We start from the raw sequence: 22189 nt of genomic DNA, 5'->3' as shown, positions 1-22189 counted from the left end.
AAATAAAATAAGGAAACTGCTCAGAATTTTTGAACATAAAATATACAAAAACCCTATGTTGCAAACTCCAGATTTAGTAGTCAAAATGAACAATTCTACTGACAAACAACAAATATTGCAAACAATCAGAATAAACGTCTTCAAATATAAAGAAAAAGAAAGTCAGATAACATAAGACTGATGTGCCAACCATAAACTAGAGTGAATGGAGTAATGTGTTGTAAAAAGCATAAGTACCCAGGATGCAACTCAACATTATATACCCTATAAAACTGAACCTAAATTTCAAATTAAAAAAAAAAAGGCATCTGAACCATTCTTCCAAAGAAAACCAGAATTGAACAGATCAGATGATCATAAAGCAGGTAGATAAATAACGGTAGAGTGCTGGTGTCAGAAAAACCTGGATTCAAATCCAGTCCCAGACATTTCACAATTGTGTGGCACTTACCATGCCACTTTAATTTCTGTTTGCTTGATTTTCACTTCTGTAAAATAGGGTTTATAATAGTATCTACATCCCAGAATTGTGAGGATCATATGAAACTTTGCAAAGCATTTTGCAAATTTTAAAGTGCACATAAATATTAGCTATCATTGTTTGCTTTGCAAACACCCCAGACAACAGAAATATGAGATGAATAAACAAATAGAACTACCAAGGAAGGCATAGATCAGGGGTCCTCAAACTTTTTAAATAGGGGGCAAGTTCACTATCCCTCAGACTGTCGGAGGGCCAGACTATAGTAAAAACAAAAACTTTGTTTTGTGGGCCTTTAAATAAAGAAACTTCATAGCTCTGGGTGAAGGGGATAAACGTTCTCACCTGCTGCATCTGTCCCACAGGCCATAGTTTGAGGACCCCTGGCATAGATTAATTGTAGTGTTGTGGTTTGGTTTTCTGGAGGTCTCTGGACCAGCCTTTGTTTCAGCTGAGTAATCACCATGAGAATAGCCAGGTGTTAAAGTTCAAATTGTTTTTTTTTTTTTTTTAATAACTTTTTATTGCCAGAACCCATGCCAAGGTAATTTTTTACAACATTATCCCTTGCACTCACTTCTATTCCAATTTTTCCTCTCCCTCCCTCCACTCCCTCCTCCAGATGGCAAGCAGTCCTATACATGTTAAATAGGTTACAGTATATCTTAGATACAATATATGTGTGCAGAACCGAACAGTTTTCTTGTTGCTCAGGGAGAATTGGATTCAGAAGGTAAAAATAACCTGGGAGGAAAAACAAAAATGCAAGCAGTTTACATTCATTTCCTAGTGTTCTTTCTTTGGGTGTAGCCGCTTCTGTCCATTCTTGATCAATTGAAACTGAGTTAGATCTTCTCTTTGTCAAAGAAATCCACTTCCATCAGAATACATCCTCATACAGTATCGTTGTTGATGTATATAATGATCTCCTGGTTTTGCTCATTTAATTCAGCATCAGTTCATGTAGGTCTTGCCAAGCCTCTCTCTATTCATCCTGCTGGTCATTTCTTACAGAACAATAATATTCCATAACATTCATATACTACAATTTACTCAACCATTCTCCAATTGATGGGCATCCATTCATTTTCCAGCTTCTAGCCACTACAAAGAGGGCTGCCACAAACATTTTGGCACATACAAGTCCCTTTCCCTTCTTTAGTATCTCTTTGGGGTATAAGCCCAGTAGAAACACCTCTGGATCAAAGGGTATGCACAGTTTGATAACTTTTTGGGCATAGTTCCAAATTGTTCTCCAGAATGGTTGGATATATTCACAATTCCACCAGCAATGTATCAGTGTCCCTGTTTTCCCACATCCCCTCCAACATTCTGTGTTATCTTTCCCTGTCATTCTAGTCAATCTGACAGGTGTGTAGTGGTATCTCAGAGTTGTCTTAATTTGCATTTCTCTGATTAAAAATGATTTGGAGCATATTTTGATATGGCTAGAAATAGTATTAATTTCTGTCTGAGAATTGTCTGTTCATATCCTTTGACCATTTATCAATTGGAGAATGGCTTGATATCTTATTAATTAGAATCAATTCTCTATATATTTTGGAAATGAGCCTTTATCAGAACCTTTGACTGTAAAAATGTTTTCCCAGTTTATTGTTTCCCTTCTAATCATGCCTGCATTAGTTTTGTTTGTACAAAAACGTTTCAATTTGATATAATCAAAATTTTCTATTTTGTAGTCAATAGTGATCTTTATTTCTTCTTTGGTCATAAATTCCTTCCTTTTCCACAGGTCTGAGAGGTAAACTATCCTATGCTCTTCCAATTTATTTGTAGTCTCATTCTTTATGCCTAGGTCATGAACCCATTTTGACCTTATCTTGGCGTATGGTGTTAAGTGTCGGTCAATGCCTAGTTTTTGCCATACTAATTTCCAATTTTCCCAACAATTTTTGTCAAATAATGCATTCTTATCCCAAAAACTGGGGTCTTTGAGTTTGTCAAACACTAGATAATTAAAGTTATTAGCCGTTTTGTCCTTTGAACCTAACCTATTCCATTAATCAACTAATCTATTTCTTAGCCAATACCAGATGGTTTTAATAACAACTGCTTTATAATATAATTTTATATCTGGTACAGCTAGGCTACCTTCATTTGATTTTTTTTTTTCATTAATTCCCTTGAAATTCTTGACCTTTTGTTTTTCCATATGAACTTTGTTGTTATTTTTTCTAGGTCATCAAAATAGTTTTTGGGGAGTCTGATTGGTGTAGCGTTAAATAAATAGATTAGTTTAGGTAGTATTGTCATCTTTATTATTATATTTGCTTGCCCCAAATTCTTTATTATCTCCTTCACAGTCTAGTTTCCTTGTCTGGGGCCCTGACTAGCTTTCTTGACATTCCTCCAGAATGTGTCTTGGTTTCTGTGGGGGAGACAGGAGGACCACTATGATGGTCTCTGTCTTAAAGTCTGCCTCAGTCTAAGGGCTTGTGCTCCAGCCCTTTGTCTTTTCCCAATCTGTCTCCAAGCCTCTTCAGAGTTTGATCTTGGCCCTTCTGAGTCTATCTCCAAGCCCTTGTGAGCCTGTCTCTGGCTCAGGTGGACCTTGGTCTCAGTGGAGAAATGGAGGACAGGCCTGCCACCACAGTGGTGAGATGGAATGAATAAATTTGGCTGAGTTTGTCCCAGCTTATATACTCTATTATAAATTGCATCATTGTAGGTGTGAATATTATAGAATAGGTGTCATTCTTGTAGAACTATATTAATTACTAAGTACATATACTGAACTAGACAATTATTAATCACCATGATAACCATTGTCGTATCAATTCCACTGAGTTAGCACCTTGTAAGAATCCTTGTTTCAAGTACAGAGTTCTGGCCCATAACAGATAATAAACTAAATTATCCCAAGAAAAAAGGAAAGAAGAAAACTATTAAGAGACATTGATGGGATTAACAGTAGCAGAGGGATCAAGAGATTTCTGAAAGCATTCAAGGATGAAAGCAGAAATCAAAAGAGATGGTAGAGAAACAAGCTTGAAATACCACAGACTAAACCTTAGAAGACTCATTCTCCTAGAGAATTAAAAAAAAAATTTTTTTTGGTGGAGTGAGAACTAAACTTCAGAGTAGAAGGACACTTAAAAAGATAAAGGGGAATGTATGGTATGTTCTGTTCAAGTCAGTAGTTAACATTGAAGGGAAAGTAACTTGTATAGTTTTTGCTTTAGTTGAAGAGAGCCTCCAGAAAAAAGGGTGAAGTGACAAAGAGTGGGATTGAAATGGGAGAAAAAAAAAGAGGGGAAAAAATCTTGTTTCAGTGGTGGGAGAGGAATCCTACTAAAATGTTCTCATGGATAATATCCAACACTTACATATATGCTCCAAAGGCCATTGTATCTGAATTCATAAATAAAAATTAACTGAATTTTATAAAAAGACATAATACAATAATGGCAAAAGATTTCATTTTCCCTCAGTTTTAGTTAAGTCCTAAGAAGATAAAGAAAAATAAAGAATTGAGCAAATTACTGGAGAAGCTAGATTTTAAGTGTATAGTTGTCTTGTAAACAAAGGCTGATAAAAATATATACCTATTCTCAGTACACATGTGACTTTTTACCAAAATTGACCATATATTCAGACACAAGGATAATGAAAATAAATGAGAAAAGGCAGAAATGGCAAAACACATATTTTTACCTAGCCTAACTCAAAAACAACAATGAGTTCACAGAATAGAAACAAAAGATATAGATTCAATTGGATGCTTAACAATAAAATTCTTTCTAATGAATGGGCCATAGAAACAACTAATAGTTATGTAAGAAAATAAGGATGATAACTAAAATTTCTAGGAAGTAGCTAACAGTTCTAAGGTTAAAAAATGTCCTCAAAACTAAAAATTAACATTGTCAAAAGAGAGGACTAATGGATTGAATGTGCATTTTTTAAAAAAAAGTAGAAAGTCAACAAATAAATCTAAAAGAAGCCCCAAAAAGATGAGAAATAGATTGGAAGTAAAAAGTATATAGAAATAATTAAAGTGAAGGCTTAATCTTAAAAAAGAATAATTGATATTCCTCAACCTGATTAAAGAAAGTAGAAAATAAAATTTAACACAATAGTGAACAAAGCAAAAATCATAAAATCAGAAGAAAAAGAACATAAAAAAAAACACAAAAGAACATACAAAACCGAGAACAAAAGAAACAGAGGAATATCTTCAAAATACACAATACCTAAACAAATAGAAGACCAAATAATGATTAAAACAATCTAGCTTCAGAAAAAAGAAAAAGAATTAGTTGTAACGGAATTATCAAAACTGGGGAGAGAAAACTCTTGGTTCTGATCAATTTATAAGAGAATTTTATCAAAGTCTTATAGAAAAATGAGTACTTGTACTATACAAATTTTTGTAACATTGAGAAAGCATCCTAATCCTACCAGATTCCTTTTATCAGACAAATACAGTCCATAGGCCTAAGAGAGATAAGATAAAGCACAAAAAGAAAACACTATAGATCAATATCATGAATGATTATTCATTCAAAAATTTTAAATAAAATCCTGTCACAGACTGCAGTCACAAATATGATTCAAATTAGAAAAATAACATAATATTAAAAACAAAACTTCCAAACCCATGATTATCTCAATAAATGCAGAAGTTTTTTTGACAAAGTATAACACTCATAATGTGATGAAAAATTATAAAATGTAGGCATGTAGAAATCTTTTTTTTTATATTATAAAAAAATAAAAAAACAAATAGCAAGTTTTAATCCAAAGTGGAAATATATTAGAGCCTTTCCTGACAAATATAAGACATATTTTCAATACATTGATCTATTTTGTGAATTTATTTTTTCTTTAAAAGAATATTTCTTAGTTGATATTCTGAGAGGGAGAACTAAGCTGCAGGAAATTTTGATGATTAAAAATGAAAAATAGCAATAAAATTTATTTGAGAAAGAGAAATGTAGGACATATTTAGGGGACAGACTACTTTGAATAGTCCAGTTTAACTAGAGTATAGAGTGAGCCTAAAAACTGTAGGGCATGTCAGATTGTTCTTTCATAATCATATAATTACACAGTAGAAAAGAATCTCAGAGTTTTATCTAGTTTACTGTAGACTTAAATAGGAATCCACTTTATATACTTCCTGACAATCATCCAACATCTCATAGACCTTCAGAGATGTTGGGAACTTGTTCTATAATCCATGTCACTTTTACATAGCTGGGATTTGAGTAGACTGAAGTGGGGAGAGAAATATCAGAAATAATAGCTTTTGTTAAGTATTTGACAAGTATATCCCCAAATTATTTGTTTCCCAATTATCCTATATTCCTTTGCATATATTTGTTTACATGTTATCTATTAAATTATAAGCTCCTTAAGGATAAGAATAGTTCTTTGACTTTTTTTTTTTTGTATCCCCAGTGTTTAGCATGGTACTTAATATAAACTTAGGTTCTTAGGAAATGTTTATTGATCGATTAAATTATTTTAAAGTCTGTCTGTGGAAGAGATATTAGATATATTCTCTGTAGTTCATCTAATTCCAATGTAAGTACTCTTTCTGTTCTGTCACATTACCTTAATCAGGTCAAAAAAAATTTTTTTTTAACAATTTTTATGCCCATTTTGCATTCCTTGTTAAGATTACTGCCAAGTCCTCAACTTCTTTGAGATTTTTCACTAATATCTTTCAGATATCTTAATATTATTTCTGTATAATTATGACTCAATGTCTTCAGAATGAGGATACTTAATAAAGATTTTTATTCGAGTAGTTTGCAGTGAGGTTTAGCTGAAAACACTAATTTGGAGATAGAGAACTTGAGTTCAAATAAAGACTTTTGTTACTATTCCTTTAACCTTGGGCTTAACACTTAACACAATCTCTGTGGATCTCAATTTCACCATCTGCACAGTGTTAGAGGCAGAATTAAAGAAATTGCAGGTCCTTTCTAGGTCTAAATTTCATTCTGTGACTGTCATGTAATAGAATTATATTCGTTCTGTTTTTTTCCCTCAAGACAGAAGTAAAAGAATTTTCAGAGGCAGATTTCAATTCAGTACAAATACCTTTCTTAATAATTATAATTGTCCAGAAGTAGAATTGGGTTGCCTCAAGAAATATTGAGGTTTTCTCCCTTATAAGCAGATTTTCTTTTATATAGTATAAACAGTTAAGTACAATATGAAGCATATGCCATTGCTATAAGAAACAACTCTCCTACTTTGTTTATATACTATTGTACTGTACCTCTTTAAATACTGTAATTTATAACACAACTGAGGTACCAATGTATACTTCTCAGATTGGCTAAGATGACAGGAGAAGATAATGATAAATGTTGGAGGGGATGTGGGAAAACATGGACACTTATACATTGTTAGTGGAGTTGTGAACTGATCCAACCATTCTGGAGAGTAATATAGAACTATGCCCAAAGGGCTATCAAACTATGCATAACCTTGTCACCAGGTATGTATCCCAAGAAATCATAACGGAGAGAAAATGTGCAAAAATGTTTGTGGCAGCCTTTTTTGTAGCGGCAAAAAATTGGAAACATCAGTTAGAAAATGGCTGAACAAGTTATGGTATATGAATTTTATGGAATAATATTGTTCTATAAGAAACAATCAGTAGGATGATTTCAGAAAGGTTTGGAGAGACTTACATGAATGATGCTAAGTGAAATAAGCAGAACCAGGAGATTATTGTATATGACAACAAGAAGATTATATGACGATCCATGCTGACAGACATAGCTCTTTTCAACCGTGAGGTGATTCAGGCCAGTTCTAATGATCTTCTAATGAAGAGAGCCATTTGTAATCCAGAGAGAGGACTGTGGCAATAGTGTATGGATCACAAGATAGTTTTTTCACCATTTTTGTTGTTTGCTTGCTTTTTGTTTTCTTTTCATTTTTCTCATTCTTTCTCATCATGAGGAGCATGATAATTGGGGAAATATGTATAAAAGAATTGCAGATGCTTAATATATATTTCATTGTTGTCTAAGGGGAAGGGGTGAGGGGGAAAGAAGGGAGAAAAAAATTGGAACACAAGGTTTTGCGAGGATGAATGTTGAAAACTATACATTTATTTTGAAAATAAAAAGCTAAAAAAAAACCCATTATAATATAGCCAAATTATTTGATTTTTCAGGCTAGGTATCTATCCATCAGAGAATATTCAGAAATAGAACAATTTCATTCATGTGTAATGAATATGAAGGCAGCACTGCTTAATGATTTTTTTTTTTGTTCTAGGAATCTAATAGTTATGTTAATACAAACAGCAGGAATAAAATAGAAAACTACATAGTTAAATATTAAATATTAACTTTTTTCTTCTTCTGTACTAGGCACTTCACATGATTGGAGACTGAGATGTGGTGCTGTAGATCTGTACTTCACGCTTTTTGGCCTTAGCAGACCTTCTTGTTTGCCATTACCAGAACTTGGATTAGTTCTTAATTTGAAAGAGAAAAAGGCTGTGCTGAACCCTACCATCATCCCTGAGGCAATAGCAGGCAGCCAAGAGCCTGTGAGCAATCTAAACAGTCACGCACAGTTGATTGGATTTCAGAATGCTGTAAGAAACACTTTTATTATTTTAGAGGTTGAATTAATTATATTAATTATGGTATAAAAATGTATTCCCTGGAACTATAATTATGGGTAATGAAATTTTGTTTTACATCTAAAAAACATAGGAAAAAGTTTTTAGGAGAAGCATACTGACTCCATTACATAGTCAAAATATCCTGTTATTCACATATATATTACTAAACTACATATACAAATATCTTATTATATGCTACTTTGCACTCCCCTTCAGGAATAGTGCATTTGGTCATAGAACTTAAATATAAGAAGAGGTAGGAGAGATTTTGACTGAATGTTTACTTATTGAAAAATTCACTTTTAACCACATTGTACATTTTTGAAGGAAGAAACTTTTTTTAAAATTTGAATATCCTCTGTGATATTGGCATACTTTGATTTTGTTGTTGTATCTTTATAAATGCTTTTTGGATCAATGACTGGTTAACTGAATGAGCAATTCTCAGAGCTTCAAACAAATTTGTATCATAAGCAAATAATGTTTGGTATTTAAATTCACAATTTTTATTATCTTTATGTAGTTCTCTAAATTTAGATTTTAAATAGAGATGAATGCAAAAGCAGGTAAAAGAATGAATACAAATAATTAACTTAGTTTGTAAGATTGGTATCAGGAATGCTAAAGTGAAGGGTGAACTGATCCTAATGAAAGTGAAAAGGGTTTTTTTTTTTGTTGGTTTTTGTTTTTAGAAAATAGCTGATATAAGAGAAAGAAATAGTTCTGAGGAAGGATAGGGCTACTGATCAGGATTTAGGTAACAAGATAAAGATGAAGGCAAGAAAGCATGCTTATCAAATTTGCAATTGACAGAAAGACAATAGGGATATTATCATACTAATAGGATGATGATAGGATTAGAAATCTTGAAGACCAGAATATTAAACTGTATCTAATAAGAGAAATTTAATAAGGATAAATGTAGTCTTACTCTGAGTTAAAAAAAAAATCTATCCCACAAATATAAACTGAGAGAGATATATAGCAGTTAGTCTTTAAAGAAATCTAAAGTGTTAAGTGTCCTGAAAACTTTATATGACTGAGTGGTATAACCATTAGGAAAATGAATGCACTCTTAGGCTACAGAGAGAAACAACAGGTCCCAGGCTGAGAAAATGAAGATCCCTCTGTATTCTGCTCTGCACAGACTCCATCTGAAGTGTTGTGGTCAGTTCTTTGCACCACAGTGTAGGAAGGATGTTGATGGGCTAGACAGTGTTAAGAGGCAGGCAGCTAGGATGATGACGGCCCTGGAGTCTGCATGCCTAATAAGGAGTGTTTGAAGAAATTGGTGGTGTCTAGCTTGGAGAAGATAATGGAGAGTGGAGAAAGGATCTGGGTGTAGATATTTGAAAAGTTTTCACAGTGTTTGGTCTATAGTTAGTGCTTAATAGATTCTCTTTAAACCACAAGAAAAGGATTATTGTCATTTTGATCCTTGATTTTATAAGCTATTAAAAATAGAACTTGTACAGAAAAGCAAATTTGAACTTCATGTAAAGAAAATGTCTTGCTATTAGAGCTCTCTCAAAGTGGAATGAGCTACTTTGAAATGAAGGGTGTTTGCTCTCATTGGAAATCTTCAAGCAAAAGCTGAATAACCACTTGTAGGGTATGTTCTGTACAGTTGTGCGTTGAATAGAGATGGCCTCTGAGCTTCCTTCTGTGATTCCATTTATAAACTTATTAACATTTGTCAAGAATTGCTTATGGAACATATAGCTTAAAGGTAACTATTTTGTTATAATATGGGTCAGTTTTAAAAAGTCATCTTACTGCCTTTTAACTTCACAATCTTTCCCTTTAACATGTCTCCTGTAAAAAAAAAAAAGGTAGAAAAAAATTAACCAAATTGATACATTGTAAATTAATTGTTTGCTACATTTCTAGGATTTTTTAAAAAGCTATTGTGGTCATTTTATGACATTTTTATGTATTACTTTCATTTTCTGTCCTGTATCAGTTCCTGTGTTTTCCTATGTTTCTCTGAATTCCTCATATTCATTCATTGTTTTGACTTAGTAAGATTAAATTATGTACATATATAGCACGATGCATTCAGTCATTCCCTGATCAAAAGCCACACATTGTGTTCCTATTTTTTTACTATCTCAAAAATGCTGCTATGTGTATTTGGTATATGTGGAGTCTTTGTTTCTGTCTTTGGCTTCCTTGACAGGGGGAATTTATTCAGTAGTGGGATCATTTAGTTAAAGGATAGGAATGTTTTACAGGTACTTTAATGCATAATCCCAAATTGAATTATGGGAGTATCTAGAAATTTTACAAACAAGAATTTCCTGAATGATAAAAAATCTTAAGTTCTACAGTATACCAGAGTTTTTTTTTTCCCCAACTACTATTTCTAATGGTATCTATAAAACTTTAAAACATGTTAAAACTGATTTCTAAATTAAAATTTTTTTCTCCGTTATAAAGGTTCATTTTAAACTTCACAAATCTATATAGATTTTTAAAACTAAATTGTTACTTATGAAATGTATATAGAATAAAGTTTCAAGAAAAAATTCTTTTGGCTAAGGTTTTTGTTAATGATATCTCATAGCTCCTCTCTATGTTGTTAGAATGCCTGGACTTCATAATAATTTTATCAATTAGTAATATATTCCAATATTAGTTCATATTTACTAATTTAAATTTTATTCTATATTTCCTCCTTTTACACTTCCCATGACTCTTAGCTGCCAGGTAAAAAACAACATCCTTATGGATTCATGCATTGGAAATTCACTTATATGCAAATCTTTCCCCAAAAATTAAAAATCAAAAAGAATTTAAGAGATAATGTAAGTTCCTTTTAAGCCCACTGTCTAGTAACTTTTAGATACTGGGCTACTCTGATTTGCATGGTTGCTTTAGCCACTAATGTTAACTTATAGGCATACTTTGGGCTGTTTGTCTTAAAAAAAAAAAAAAAAAAAAAAAAAAAGAAATCTAATTTTGACCTTGAATGGTGCCTCAGGAAGAAGATCACCTTGCCAAAGAAGCATCAGCTAATTTATCAGCTCATCAGCAGGGAGTGAAGAGGAAATCTGACACACCACTGGGGTCCCCACTAGAACCTGGTCAAATATTGGAGAAGAATGACGATAACAGTAAAGTGAAACTCAAAATCAGAGTAAGGAACATAGGTTAAAACTAAACTAAGAAATATTCTAAACTAAGAAAGGATATTCACCTTCTTGGGAAATCTTTTCACATAATTATAATGTTCTTTTTCTTCCAAGCTGTCTCTGGGACAAATCACACTGTCAAAGATCAAGCAAGTAAAATTTGGAAAGTCCAACCAGTTTTCTAACTTAAATTATCACATAGCTGTATTTGCAAAATTCTTCTATATATCTCACTACTTCTCACAAAAGAGGAACAGATTAGTTGTAAATTTTCAATCAGATTTCCTTTTTCTCCCCACTAATGATATACCTAATCCTTTCTCATTCTAATGCTTTCCTGAGGTAAGAAGACTGTCTTTGTGGTTATTTGGGGGCATTCCCTGTGTTCCCTTTCCTATAAATTGAAGAGATTATTAAATAGATTCATTGTTTTCCCCCTTTCTTTATTCTGTTGGTGTAATGCAGTTCTCAAATTCTCAAGAAGAGGAGGAGGTTGACATGGACACTGTTCATGATAGTCAAGCTTTTATTTATCATCATTTAAACATGCTGGAAAGGCCGTCAACTCCAGGTACAATGACTTTGCATCATGCACAGGGATGGGGTATGTTTTTTTAAAAAATTGTTTGGTACACCATATTTAAAAGTAAGCAATGAAAATTATTAGATTTTCTTATAGTATTCATAGATTTTTTTAAAACAATATTGTTTTGATCTGGATTGTTGATTTTGTTTGAATAGGGAACTTTTAAAATAGAAACTCTAATTTATTGCCAAAATAGGTATTTCATCTATAACTTTATTGTCTCAGATAGCTGCCTGGGCCATTTAGAAGTTAAATGACTTGCTTGTGGTTTCACAGTGAGTATGTTTTGTGAAGAGGGATCTACCTCTTTCCCCAACAGCAATAACTGCTGGCTAAGTGCCATCAAACAGGCAGGGATTCACAAGAGCCCATACTCCTTTCCATCCCAGCCCTTAGCCCTCATCCTCAGAATTATCTCTTGGGGTGTAGAGGCCAGCTCTTCCCACCAACTATCATAAAAAATATGCTTCTCTTTGCACTCAGATTCATCAATTCTAGAGATGGATAACATTTTTCATCATGAGTTCTTTGGAATTGTCTTAGATAATGGTATTGCTGAGAAGAGTTAAATCATTTACAGTTGATCACGTATGATATTGGTATCACTGTATTAGTGTTCTGGTTTTGTTCATTTATTTTGTCTCAGTTCATAGAAATCTTCCCAGATTTTTCTGAAACCACCCTGATCTCTTTTTCTTATATCACATTTTTATTCCATCATAGTCATATATCACAATTTGTTCAGTCATTCCCTAAATTCTGGACATTCCCCTCAGTTTCCAATCCTTTGTCACCACGAAAAGAGTTGCTATGAATTTTTTATATGAATAGGCCTTTTTCCCTTTTCTTTATTTTTAAAATTTAGCACAAATTTTATGTATACATTTTTCCACTTTCTTTTTCTTGCTTTTTTTTCCTCTTGCAGCATGGTTAATAGGATTTTATTTATTGTCTTCTTGCCAGATTGGGGAGAAGGTAGAGGGAGGAAGAAAATTTGAAGATGAAATTTAAAATTTTAAATAATTTTTAAAAAGAAAATAATTTTTTTGTTTCAAAGAAGTTTCTCTTTATTCTTTATTTGGACTTTGAACTTTTTCTTTGTAATCAGCAAGGGAGTAGAATAAACATCAACTTAAAAATGACACCCCCCCCCTTTTTTTTTAAGCAAAAGTTTCTCAAAGTAAAGAAATTAAGAAATAATTGATGAATATTCTTCCTTATATAAACTCACTAGATAAAATCAGTAATTTCAGTGCTCTAAATCTAATAGGCTGTTTAAACTATAGTATCACAAAATAAAATCAGTGTATTAACTGCTCTTAAAAAAAGTCAATCCATAGTTGGGTTTTTTGTTTGTTTGGCCTTTTTAGGTCTTTCAAAATTGAGGCCAGGTAGCTCCCGCTCTGCTTTGATGCCTCAACATTCACCAGGCTGTGATGTCACAGCTTCTGCAAAACCTCAGTGGGGTATGGATATGTCTCGCAAAGGAATAGGTAAGATTCACTTTTTTACTCACAAACATAATAGTTCATGATTATTTAGCATTTTAAGATTTACAAATTGTTTACACATTATCTAATTAGAACAGTAAATCTTCAAATCTATAGTTTGAACTTTGCAATATTTTTAAATGCAAAAAAAATATTAAAAACTTGATTATTTTTACCTCTTCTAAAGGATCAGCTATATATGTTTTTCTAACTCCAGATATCTTAAGATGATGTAATAGTGTTGTGTGCCAATTAAATGGTCAGACCTTCCCTCTTATCCCTTTGAGAAATATAAACTGGATGAATTCTGTTGTTACTCATCACCATTTGAGGATTGTTTGTGCCTTAAAAGGCACACAGTCATTGCATAATAATAAGGCCAATGGCTGCTCATGTTAAAATTAAAAACATTTCCTGTTTTATTTTAGCATTGATTTTATTTTGTAATACTCTATTTCAAACAATATACGATATACAGAGCACAGAAGTTACTGATGTTATCTAGTAAACTTATACAAGAGAGAATTGTTTCTTAATTTCTTTATTTTTAGAGATTTTTGCTATTAAAAACTGGGAGAGGGGAATTGGTGTCTGTTTTAAGATGTGTTCTGTTTATTCTGCTTCCCTCTTGATTACAAAGACTGGAGTCCAAATATAGAATAAACAGAAAATAATGAACTCTCAAGAAACAAAGATTCTATTTTTTAAAAATTACTTCACATTTTTATTTTCAGTTCCAAATCCTCTCTCTTCCTCTCTCTTCTTCCCTACCTATCAAGAAATCAAAAAACATAATACCCATTAACCATATTACAAAGAGAAAAAAAGGAAGAAAATTAAACTAAAGGAAAAAAAAAAACTAGCAAGCTTCCATTTGCACTCAGAGATCATCAGTTTTGGAAATGAATAACACTTTTCAATCATGAGCCCTTTGGCTCATGTCTTTGTCGTGGATCACTGTACTGATCAGAATAGTTAAGTCTTTCACAATTGATTATCATTATTGTATTGTTATTACTGGGTACATTGTTCTCCTGGTTCTACTCTATTTTGTATCGGTTCATACAAATCTTTCCAATTTTTCTGAAAATACCCTGTTTATTGTTTCTTATAGCACAGTAGTATTCTTTTGCAATCATATACCACAATCAGCCATTTACATCCTTTTAGTTTTCAGTTCTTTGTCATCACAAAAGAGTTGCTATAAATATTTTTGAATAATAGATATCTCCTTTTCCCTTTTTTCTGATCTCTTTGGGAAATAGATCTAGTAGTGATATTGCTGGGTCAAAGGAGATGCATAGTTTTATAGCCCTTTGGGCATAGTTGCAAATTATTCTTCGGAATGGTTGGACCAGTTCAAAACTCCAACAGCAATGCATCAGAGTTCCAGTATTTCCATATCCTCTCCAGTGTCATATTCCTTTTCTGTTACATTAGCCAGTCTGATAGGTATGACATGGTGTCTCAAAGTTGTTTTAATTTTATTTCTCTTAATCAGTTGTGTTTTAAAACATTTTTTCACATGATTACTAATAACTTTGATTTCTTCTTCTGAAAATTGTTTCTTCATATCAGTTGACCATTTAGACTTTTTTCAATTATGGAGTGGATTGGGATATTTGCCTTTTTCATGCAGTAAGGATTTCATTTCCCTCCAAAATTACGTTATTTTATTAAGGGGCCTTTGAAATAACACCATGTTATTTTAAAAGATCACACAAAGCAATCCCCTACAAATTGAAACCTGACGCCTTGCTCAGCAATAAGCTTTTGCGTAAGGTGCCTCTTTGTATATTAGGATTGGCCTCCCAGTTAGTCTCAGAGGCTGACGCACAGAAAATGATAGACTAGTTCATTTCAGAAGCGTATGTGGAGATCTCCATATACTTACTTTATATTAGTTCAGTCAGTAGAGATTTAATAATGGTTTTTCATATCTTTGTAAAAGATATAAGGCATTTAAGTGCAGAATGGAGTTTTTGAAGTGATTACAAGCATTTTTTTGGAACAGAGTACACACCATTGCCCTCATCTGTATCCATTTGGCATAATCCTCTGCTTTGGATGTGTAGGTTCTAACATAATTATTAACCTTTGTATCATTAAATTGAGGTGTTTAGAATTAGATGATGCTAGACAATTCTAATTTTAAAAGATCAGAGATTTTCGAGTATGAAGGAAGATCAGAATATGTTAAGATGACTTAAGTAATAAGAATGGAATCCAAAGGAATTTTTAATAGTTATTTCTAGAACTTTGTAACTCAACTTCCTGCTCAAACCAGTTAAATTTCTTATCACATGGTGGTACAATAAATAGAGTGCTGATCTTAGAATCAGGAAGCCCGAGTTCAGATTCTTCCTTTGATACTTAACAGTTTTTAGCCCTGAAGAAGTTATTTGACCTCTTGGCGACTGTGTTTCCTAATTGATAAAATGACAAGATTGGACATGATAGCCTCTAAGGTTCTATCCCAGTATTAAATCTATGATCTTTTATGAGTCTTAGTAGTAATGCCAGTTTCCCCATATTCTAGATTTTTGAAAAAGCATTCTTTATGCTTTTATTTTCAATTTTCAATACTGTACTTTTACAGGCCAAAGGACTACTTAAGATTCTTTCTCTTCTGAAATTTTTATGAAATCTTAAAAGAATAGAAGTTCTTCAAAATGTGTTCATTATTTAAATGAAGTCACCTTATCATTTTATATTTTCATTGTCTCAGATAATAAGTGATGGAAAAATTATGTAACTTAAAGACATATTTTTAAATAAACTGGAAAAAATTGTATATAATTAATGTTCTTGAGCCAAAAATTAGTGGTGTTTAAATGACATTAAATTGGGGGGAAAATTCACCTGATATCCCATGTATGAAACTGTATGGAATTAATTTTCTATTAAGGTGGTTCCTTGGCTATTAAATGACTGGGTTTTTTTGTTTTTTTTTTTGTATTAAATATATTCAGATATATAGTTCAGTAGACCATATTCAAAAATGGATTTTCTTAGACTTTTCAGGACTCAAGTAGGTTACTAAAATGAGTAGATGATAAAAGTGTAAAGAACTGAGAGCAAAGGGATTCTAGCTATTGCTAGCTGGTCCTTGGAAGCTGACATCTTACATCTTTACTGTATGATGCTTTTAAGATAATTTACATATGTTAACCACATTTTGTTGAATCCTTAGATTCATGATGCTTACATAAAATATTTGTTAGAAATGAGGTGTTAAATTTGTAACTGCCTGATCACAGTGCTGAAAACAGCATGTTAATCATTATATTCTTGGTAGTAGCATCTCTTAAGAATAAGAAAAAAACCTCAACTATTGTTACATGGCCATGTTAGAAAGACAAGTTTTCTGGAGCTACTTTGTCACTGTAAGCAGCCTTTCACCTGTGGTTAATGTTATTTCCCTGATTAACTGTGAGTTCCACTTGTACTTTTGCTTTGTAGGTAAAGAACAGTCTTCTTTGGAGATGAGTATGCTGTCAGTACCAACCACGCCACTCTCAGTATTCACTAAGGAACCAAGCTCATCCAAACATAGTGACCACCATCATCACCATCACCATGAACATAAGAAAAAGAAGAAAAAGCACAAACATAAGCATAAACACAAGCATAAGCATGACAGTAAAGAAAAAGAAAAAGAACCTTTTACTTTTTCTAATAGTCCAGCCAGTGGCAGATCAGTTCGTTCACCATCCCTGTCTGATTGAAGTCTGTGACAAAAAAGACTTGTCTGGAGCATGTAGAAGATTGTTCTCTGAAGGAGTCTCAAAAGAAGTGGTGCCTCACCTGAAAATTCAAAATCAAATTCTAAACATTTGATTTGCTTTACTTTTAGTTTTGTAATTGAAGTGTTACTAGGAAAAGGTATTTTCTGGTTCCAAGTAAACAATTTCACTCCCTTTCTTCCTTTAAAAAAAATTTTAGACAACCTCTCTCTCTTTATAAGGGCCCCCATGTGCATAGGCTGCCCCTTATATATCATGCTTTTCATGTGTACTGTCAGAGTCAATTATGTTTTATAGCTTTTGATAGATGTTGTGAAGCAAAGTCATGTTTTAAACAGAAGTCACTGCCAGATCTGTGGTGAAACCACTGTTTCCAATAGGGTATTGTATAACAGCATTTGGACTTACTGAGAAGACAAAGGCTTTCCCTATAGCTGTTTTTTCCATTGCAGTGTCTTTGTGTTAACATCTGAAATTGAGCATCAGAATTTATGAGAGGAAATAAACAATATTTTCTCTCTCCCTTAAGAACCAAATTCTTAGGATGCAGATTTTTATTATGAATACCTACATTTTAAAATTCACAGTTCTGCAATTATGTTGTTGTAATTTTATGAAAAATAACTTAACACATGATGAGCACCTAAATCAAGATTTTATAATTACAATAAAGTTTGCCTTTTTTTTTTTTTTTTGGTGAGGTAGTTTTTTCTTCATTTAAATATAATTATATATGTACATATATATGTATGTGTGTAAAATATTCTTTGCTAAATATCAGCAGTCTTAAAATAGATAAGTATTTAACACATGCTCTTGTTGATATATCTTTCAAACTGTCTTGTAATTTTTCTATAGTGCAAAATTATCCCTGAGTTAACAGTGGTTTGAAGCTTTTAAAAGGTAAATTTACCTATTAACTGTGTCATCCATTATTTGGCACTTATGTGAACACACCACAGTTACTCTCTGTTGTAATATTTCCATTTAAAAAAAATACTTTTGTGATATAATTTAATATTTTTATTGTTATGGGTTTGCCTTATTACTCTGTCCTTTTTTTTTTTTTTTTACATTTCCTGTGTACCTTTTAGTTCAAAGAGCACTGTGTTTATTTTTAAATATTTTCTCTCTCTTGATAGAGAAATGAAAAATAAAAACAATTTAAAAATGCTTCTTCACAGTAAAGATATTTCAAAGGGGACCCAATAATGTACTTTTTTACAATAGAACTTTTAGTTCTATTTAGTTGTGTTTGAAAAATGTTAATAAATGCTTTTTTATGAACTTTGTGCAGTGAATCTCTCTCTCTCTCTCTCTCTCTCTCTCTCTCTCTAAACACCACTGCAGCTACTAAAAGAATGAAAAAACTTAGTTCATTGGAGTGCTGGGATGAAAGGGCAGAGTGCTTCTAGTATATAGAATCTTAAAAATCTTTACAGTTAAAAGTGTAACTTCAAAGACTGTTTTAGTCAATAAACTGCCTGGAGTATAAATCCATCTCTGACATCCTTGACACGTAAATCAAAGCCTTAGAAAATGTCAGTATCAGAGAATGCATTGCCTTCCAAGGCAATTTTATGCATTTTTGGACAGCCTTCGTCATTTGCAAGCTATTTATTTTGTTTAATGCAAACTTATTTGTGTCTTGCAACTGTCAGCCATTTGAATTTAGCTCTCATTTCTGGGGTGAAGCATAGCAATTCTAATGCCTCTTCTAGACAATCAAATATTTGAACACCAGAAATTAACTGCTACTGAGTTATTTTAATATTAGAAAGCCGTAAATGAAACTCTGTATCCCACCCTGTGCCACAATCAATTAGCACAAATTGGAATTACAAACCAATTTTATCAAGTATTGGCAGAACAATTCTAACATAAATAAAAGTAGAAATTCTGATAGGATTATGAAAATAGGGAATATATAAACCTCCCATGTAACTTACATGAAATATAGTCTTGCTACCTGAATTAGGAAGAGATAAAGGAGAGGGAAAATAAAAGCCAATATCTTATGAATAGTGATAAAAAAAATATTGAATAAATATTATCAGAGAGACTACAGATAAAAATACATATTATTGCCAGGCTAGCTTTACACCAGAAATTTAGAAATCTTTGAAGATTAAGAAACTTAATACTAAATACTAATCATACTATTAAAAACTAAACAGGGGCAGCTAGATGGCACAGTGGATAGAACAGTGGCCCTAGAGTCAGAATTCAAATGAAACCTCATACTAGCTGTGTGATCCTGGGGAAGTCACTTAATCCCAATGCAAATCATTAGCCTTTTTGTATATTTCTAAGAAAAACGAGTAAAAAGATTCAGAAAAGCAAATTTCTTTTTTTAAAAATTAACCACAGAACATTATCTACACACATGAATCTATACATATATACATGTATCATATACATAAATCTCAAAATCAGAAATATATATCAAGATACAATTCTATGGATACTACTATATACTACTACTTTATATATTTTATATAAAGATTTTATATAAAAATGAACTTGACTAAATGGAGAGAAAAAAATTGTTTTGGTCTGGCCATGCCAAAAATAAGAATAACCAGAATACCTAAATGAATTTGCAGATTAAAAGCAATACTAAAAATTAGCTACTAATATGTTACTTTATTGAACTAGAAAAATACATGCCATCTGGAGAAACAAAAGACCAAAAATTTCAAGAGAAATATTGGAAAAAATCAGGGAGGATGAGATCTTAGGAATACCATATATCAACAATCATCAAAACAATTTGATACTGGTTAAAAAGAAAAATTGATCAGGGAAACAGATTAAGTACACAAGAGCCAAGAACAAATGAACATAGAATAGTATTAAATCAAAGGATTCCAAATCTGTTAGAAAAACTGGTAGGAGGCAGAAAGCAGTCTGGCAGAAACAGTGTCTAGGTTTAGGCTAACATCTTATGTCTTGTATCACGATAAATTCCAAATGGATACATTTGATCATAGAAGTCTAGAACTTGTGTTAATTAAAGCAGAGTGAATTGAACAGAACTAGGAGTACAATTCATGCAATGTATAATATAGGAAAAAAAGATTGGAAGATTTAAGGACCACAATCAATTAAAGATTAATCACCATTCAGATCATGCTTCTCATCTTTTGGCAGAGAGGTGTTGGACTGAAATTAATTTTCATGCGTGGCTTTTTGTGATTTATATTATTAAAGGATAATTATTCATTTCAAAGAAGATTTTTATTATTTGAAGGCAAGATAATTATAGGAGCAAGGAAAGGGAGAGAGTAAAGGGTAATGATAGTGACATAAAAAAAGCATTAATGAAACTTTTTAAAAAAAAAGTTTTTTTTTTCAGGTTGTGCTTGTATATTAACTTTTTAAATATGCATTTCTTTATGAATCATGTTGGGAAAGAAAAATCAGAACGAAAGGGAAAACCTATGAGAGATTAAAAAAAAAACTAGAAAAAAATGAACCATTAGCATGTGCTGATTTACATTCAATCTTCATAGTTCTCTTTCTGGATGCAGGTGGTGTTTTTTATCCAAAGATTTTGGGATTGCCTTGGATTACTGAAGCACTGAGAACAACCAAGTCTTTCATAGTTTATCATTGCACAATCTTGCTGTTACTGTATATTCCTGGTTCTGCTTGTTTCGCTCAGCATCAGTTTGTGTGAAATCTTTCCAGGGCTTTCTAAAATCGACTTGTTTACCATTTTTTATAGAACAATAATATTCCATTACTTTCAAATACTATATCATAACTTATTCAACCACTCCCCAATTGTTGTAATCTCTTTGCTAATATTTTATTTAAAAATTTTGCATGGATGGATATTCATTAGAGAAATTGGTCTATAATTTTCTTTCTCTGTTTTGACTCTTCCTGATTTAGGTATCAGTATCATATTGGTGTCAAAGAAGGAATTTGACAGGACTCCTTTAACTATTTTTCTAAATAGTTTACATAGTATTGGAATTAATTGCGCTTTAAATGTTTGGTAGAATTCACTTATAAATCCATCTGTTCCTGGAGATTTTTTCTTAGGGAGTTCATTGATGGCTTGTTCAATTTCTTTTTCTAAAATGGGACTACTTAAGTAATTTATTTCCTATTCTATTAATCTAGGTAATTTATTTTTGCAAATATTCATCCATTTCAATTAGATTTTAGATCAGATCATCATCTTAAAATTAGGGAATTAGGATAGATAAACTATAATTCCTTCTATCCCTAAATCTGCAAGTCTTAGTGGACCCATGACCACATCAAAATTGATATTCTTGACTTAAATAAACCAGAAAACAAAAGCAAGTTGTGGAGAAATTGAAGGATGATTCATGAATTCTTGCAGAAGCAAGTAAAGGAGATGATGGAACTAGTTATATTGCTTGCCTAGATGCCACAAGAAGCAACATTTCCTGTTTATTTCATCTTGAGCACAAAAAAGGCCAAAATAATTGTAATAGAGTTAGATATTTTTTATTATGTTTTTATTTTGTTTTTAATTAAGAATGCTAACCATGTTTTAAAAATGAAAAATCAGAAGCATATTTTCTTGCCAAAAGCTTCTGCCACAGTTTGAATATTTTATTTTAAGGTGATGGTGCTTACATCAGGTTTCTATTTTTAAATGATTGTTTCCATTATGAAAGGATATAGAAATTTAATAGTGATATAAAAATAATGTCAAAAATTTTTCTATATTTTTTGCATTTACATTAATTTAAATGTAAATATTTAGTTGGGACAGCTAAGTGATACACTGGATAGAGTCTGGTGCCTGGAGACAAAAAAAACTTGAATTCAAATGGTCTCAGACACTAACCCAGTGATCCCAGGCAAGTCATTTAACCTTATTTACTTTAGGAGCACACTGAGCGGGGGAAGGAAATGGCAAACTATTCTAGTATCTTTGCTGAGCAGCATTTACTAAGCAAATCTAGTACCTTCAGGATTCAGCTCAAATATTACCTTCTATATGAAGACTTCCCTATTCCCCCTCACCTTGCATCACCTCCTAAAAATACCTTTTCTTTATTTCATATGTATTCTGTGTGTACTTATAAGTATAGACCTTATTTCTCCCTTTAGAATGTAAGCTCTTTGAGGCTTGGAATGACAT

The 22189-nt window shown here is 32.1% G+C and overlaps 1 protein-coding gene across 4 annotated transcripts in view; it reads left to right on the top strand.

Annotated features, from left to right (window-relative positions):
• TAF2 (TATA-box binding protein associated factor 2) overlaps nucleotides 1-18338 on the top strand; it is an 80415-nt gene extending 62077 nt beyond the window's left edge. Inside the window, exons 23-27 of one of the 4 annotated variants that reach the window (XM_031947140.1) lie at nucleotides 7843-8072; nucleotides 11086-11241; nucleotides 11702-11807; nucleotides 13193-13315; nucleotides 16775-18337. In XM_031947140.1, coding sequence (XP_031803000.1) covers nucleotides 7843-8072; nucleotides 11086-11241; nucleotides 11702-11807; nucleotides 13193-13315; nucleotides 16775-17040 — 881 coding nt within the window. In that variant the 3' untranslated portion in view covers nucleotides 17041-18337. Of the gene's footprint in view, nucleotides 1-7842; nucleotides 8073-11085; nucleotides 11242-11701; nucleotides 11808-13192; nucleotides 13316-16774 lie in introns of all 4 variants that reach the window. The other 3 variants (XM_031947141.1, XM_031947142.1, XM_031947143.1) reach the window with 3 other exon arrangements.
• The last annotated feature ends 3851 nt before the right edge of the window (nucleotides 18339-22189 follow it).

This window comes from Sarcophilus harrisii, chromosome 1, assembly GCF_902635505.1.
Source record: "Sarcophilus harrisii chromosome 1, mSarHar1.11, whole genome shotgun sequence".
In the NCBI taxonomy this organism is placed as follows: domain Eukaryota; kingdom Metazoa; phylum Chordata; class Mammalia; order Dasyuromorphia; family Dasyuridae; genus Sarcophilus; species Sarcophilus harrisii.
The sequence above is the reverse complement of the archived record's forward strand: the minus strand, read 5'-3'. Positions and strand labels throughout refer to the sequence as shown.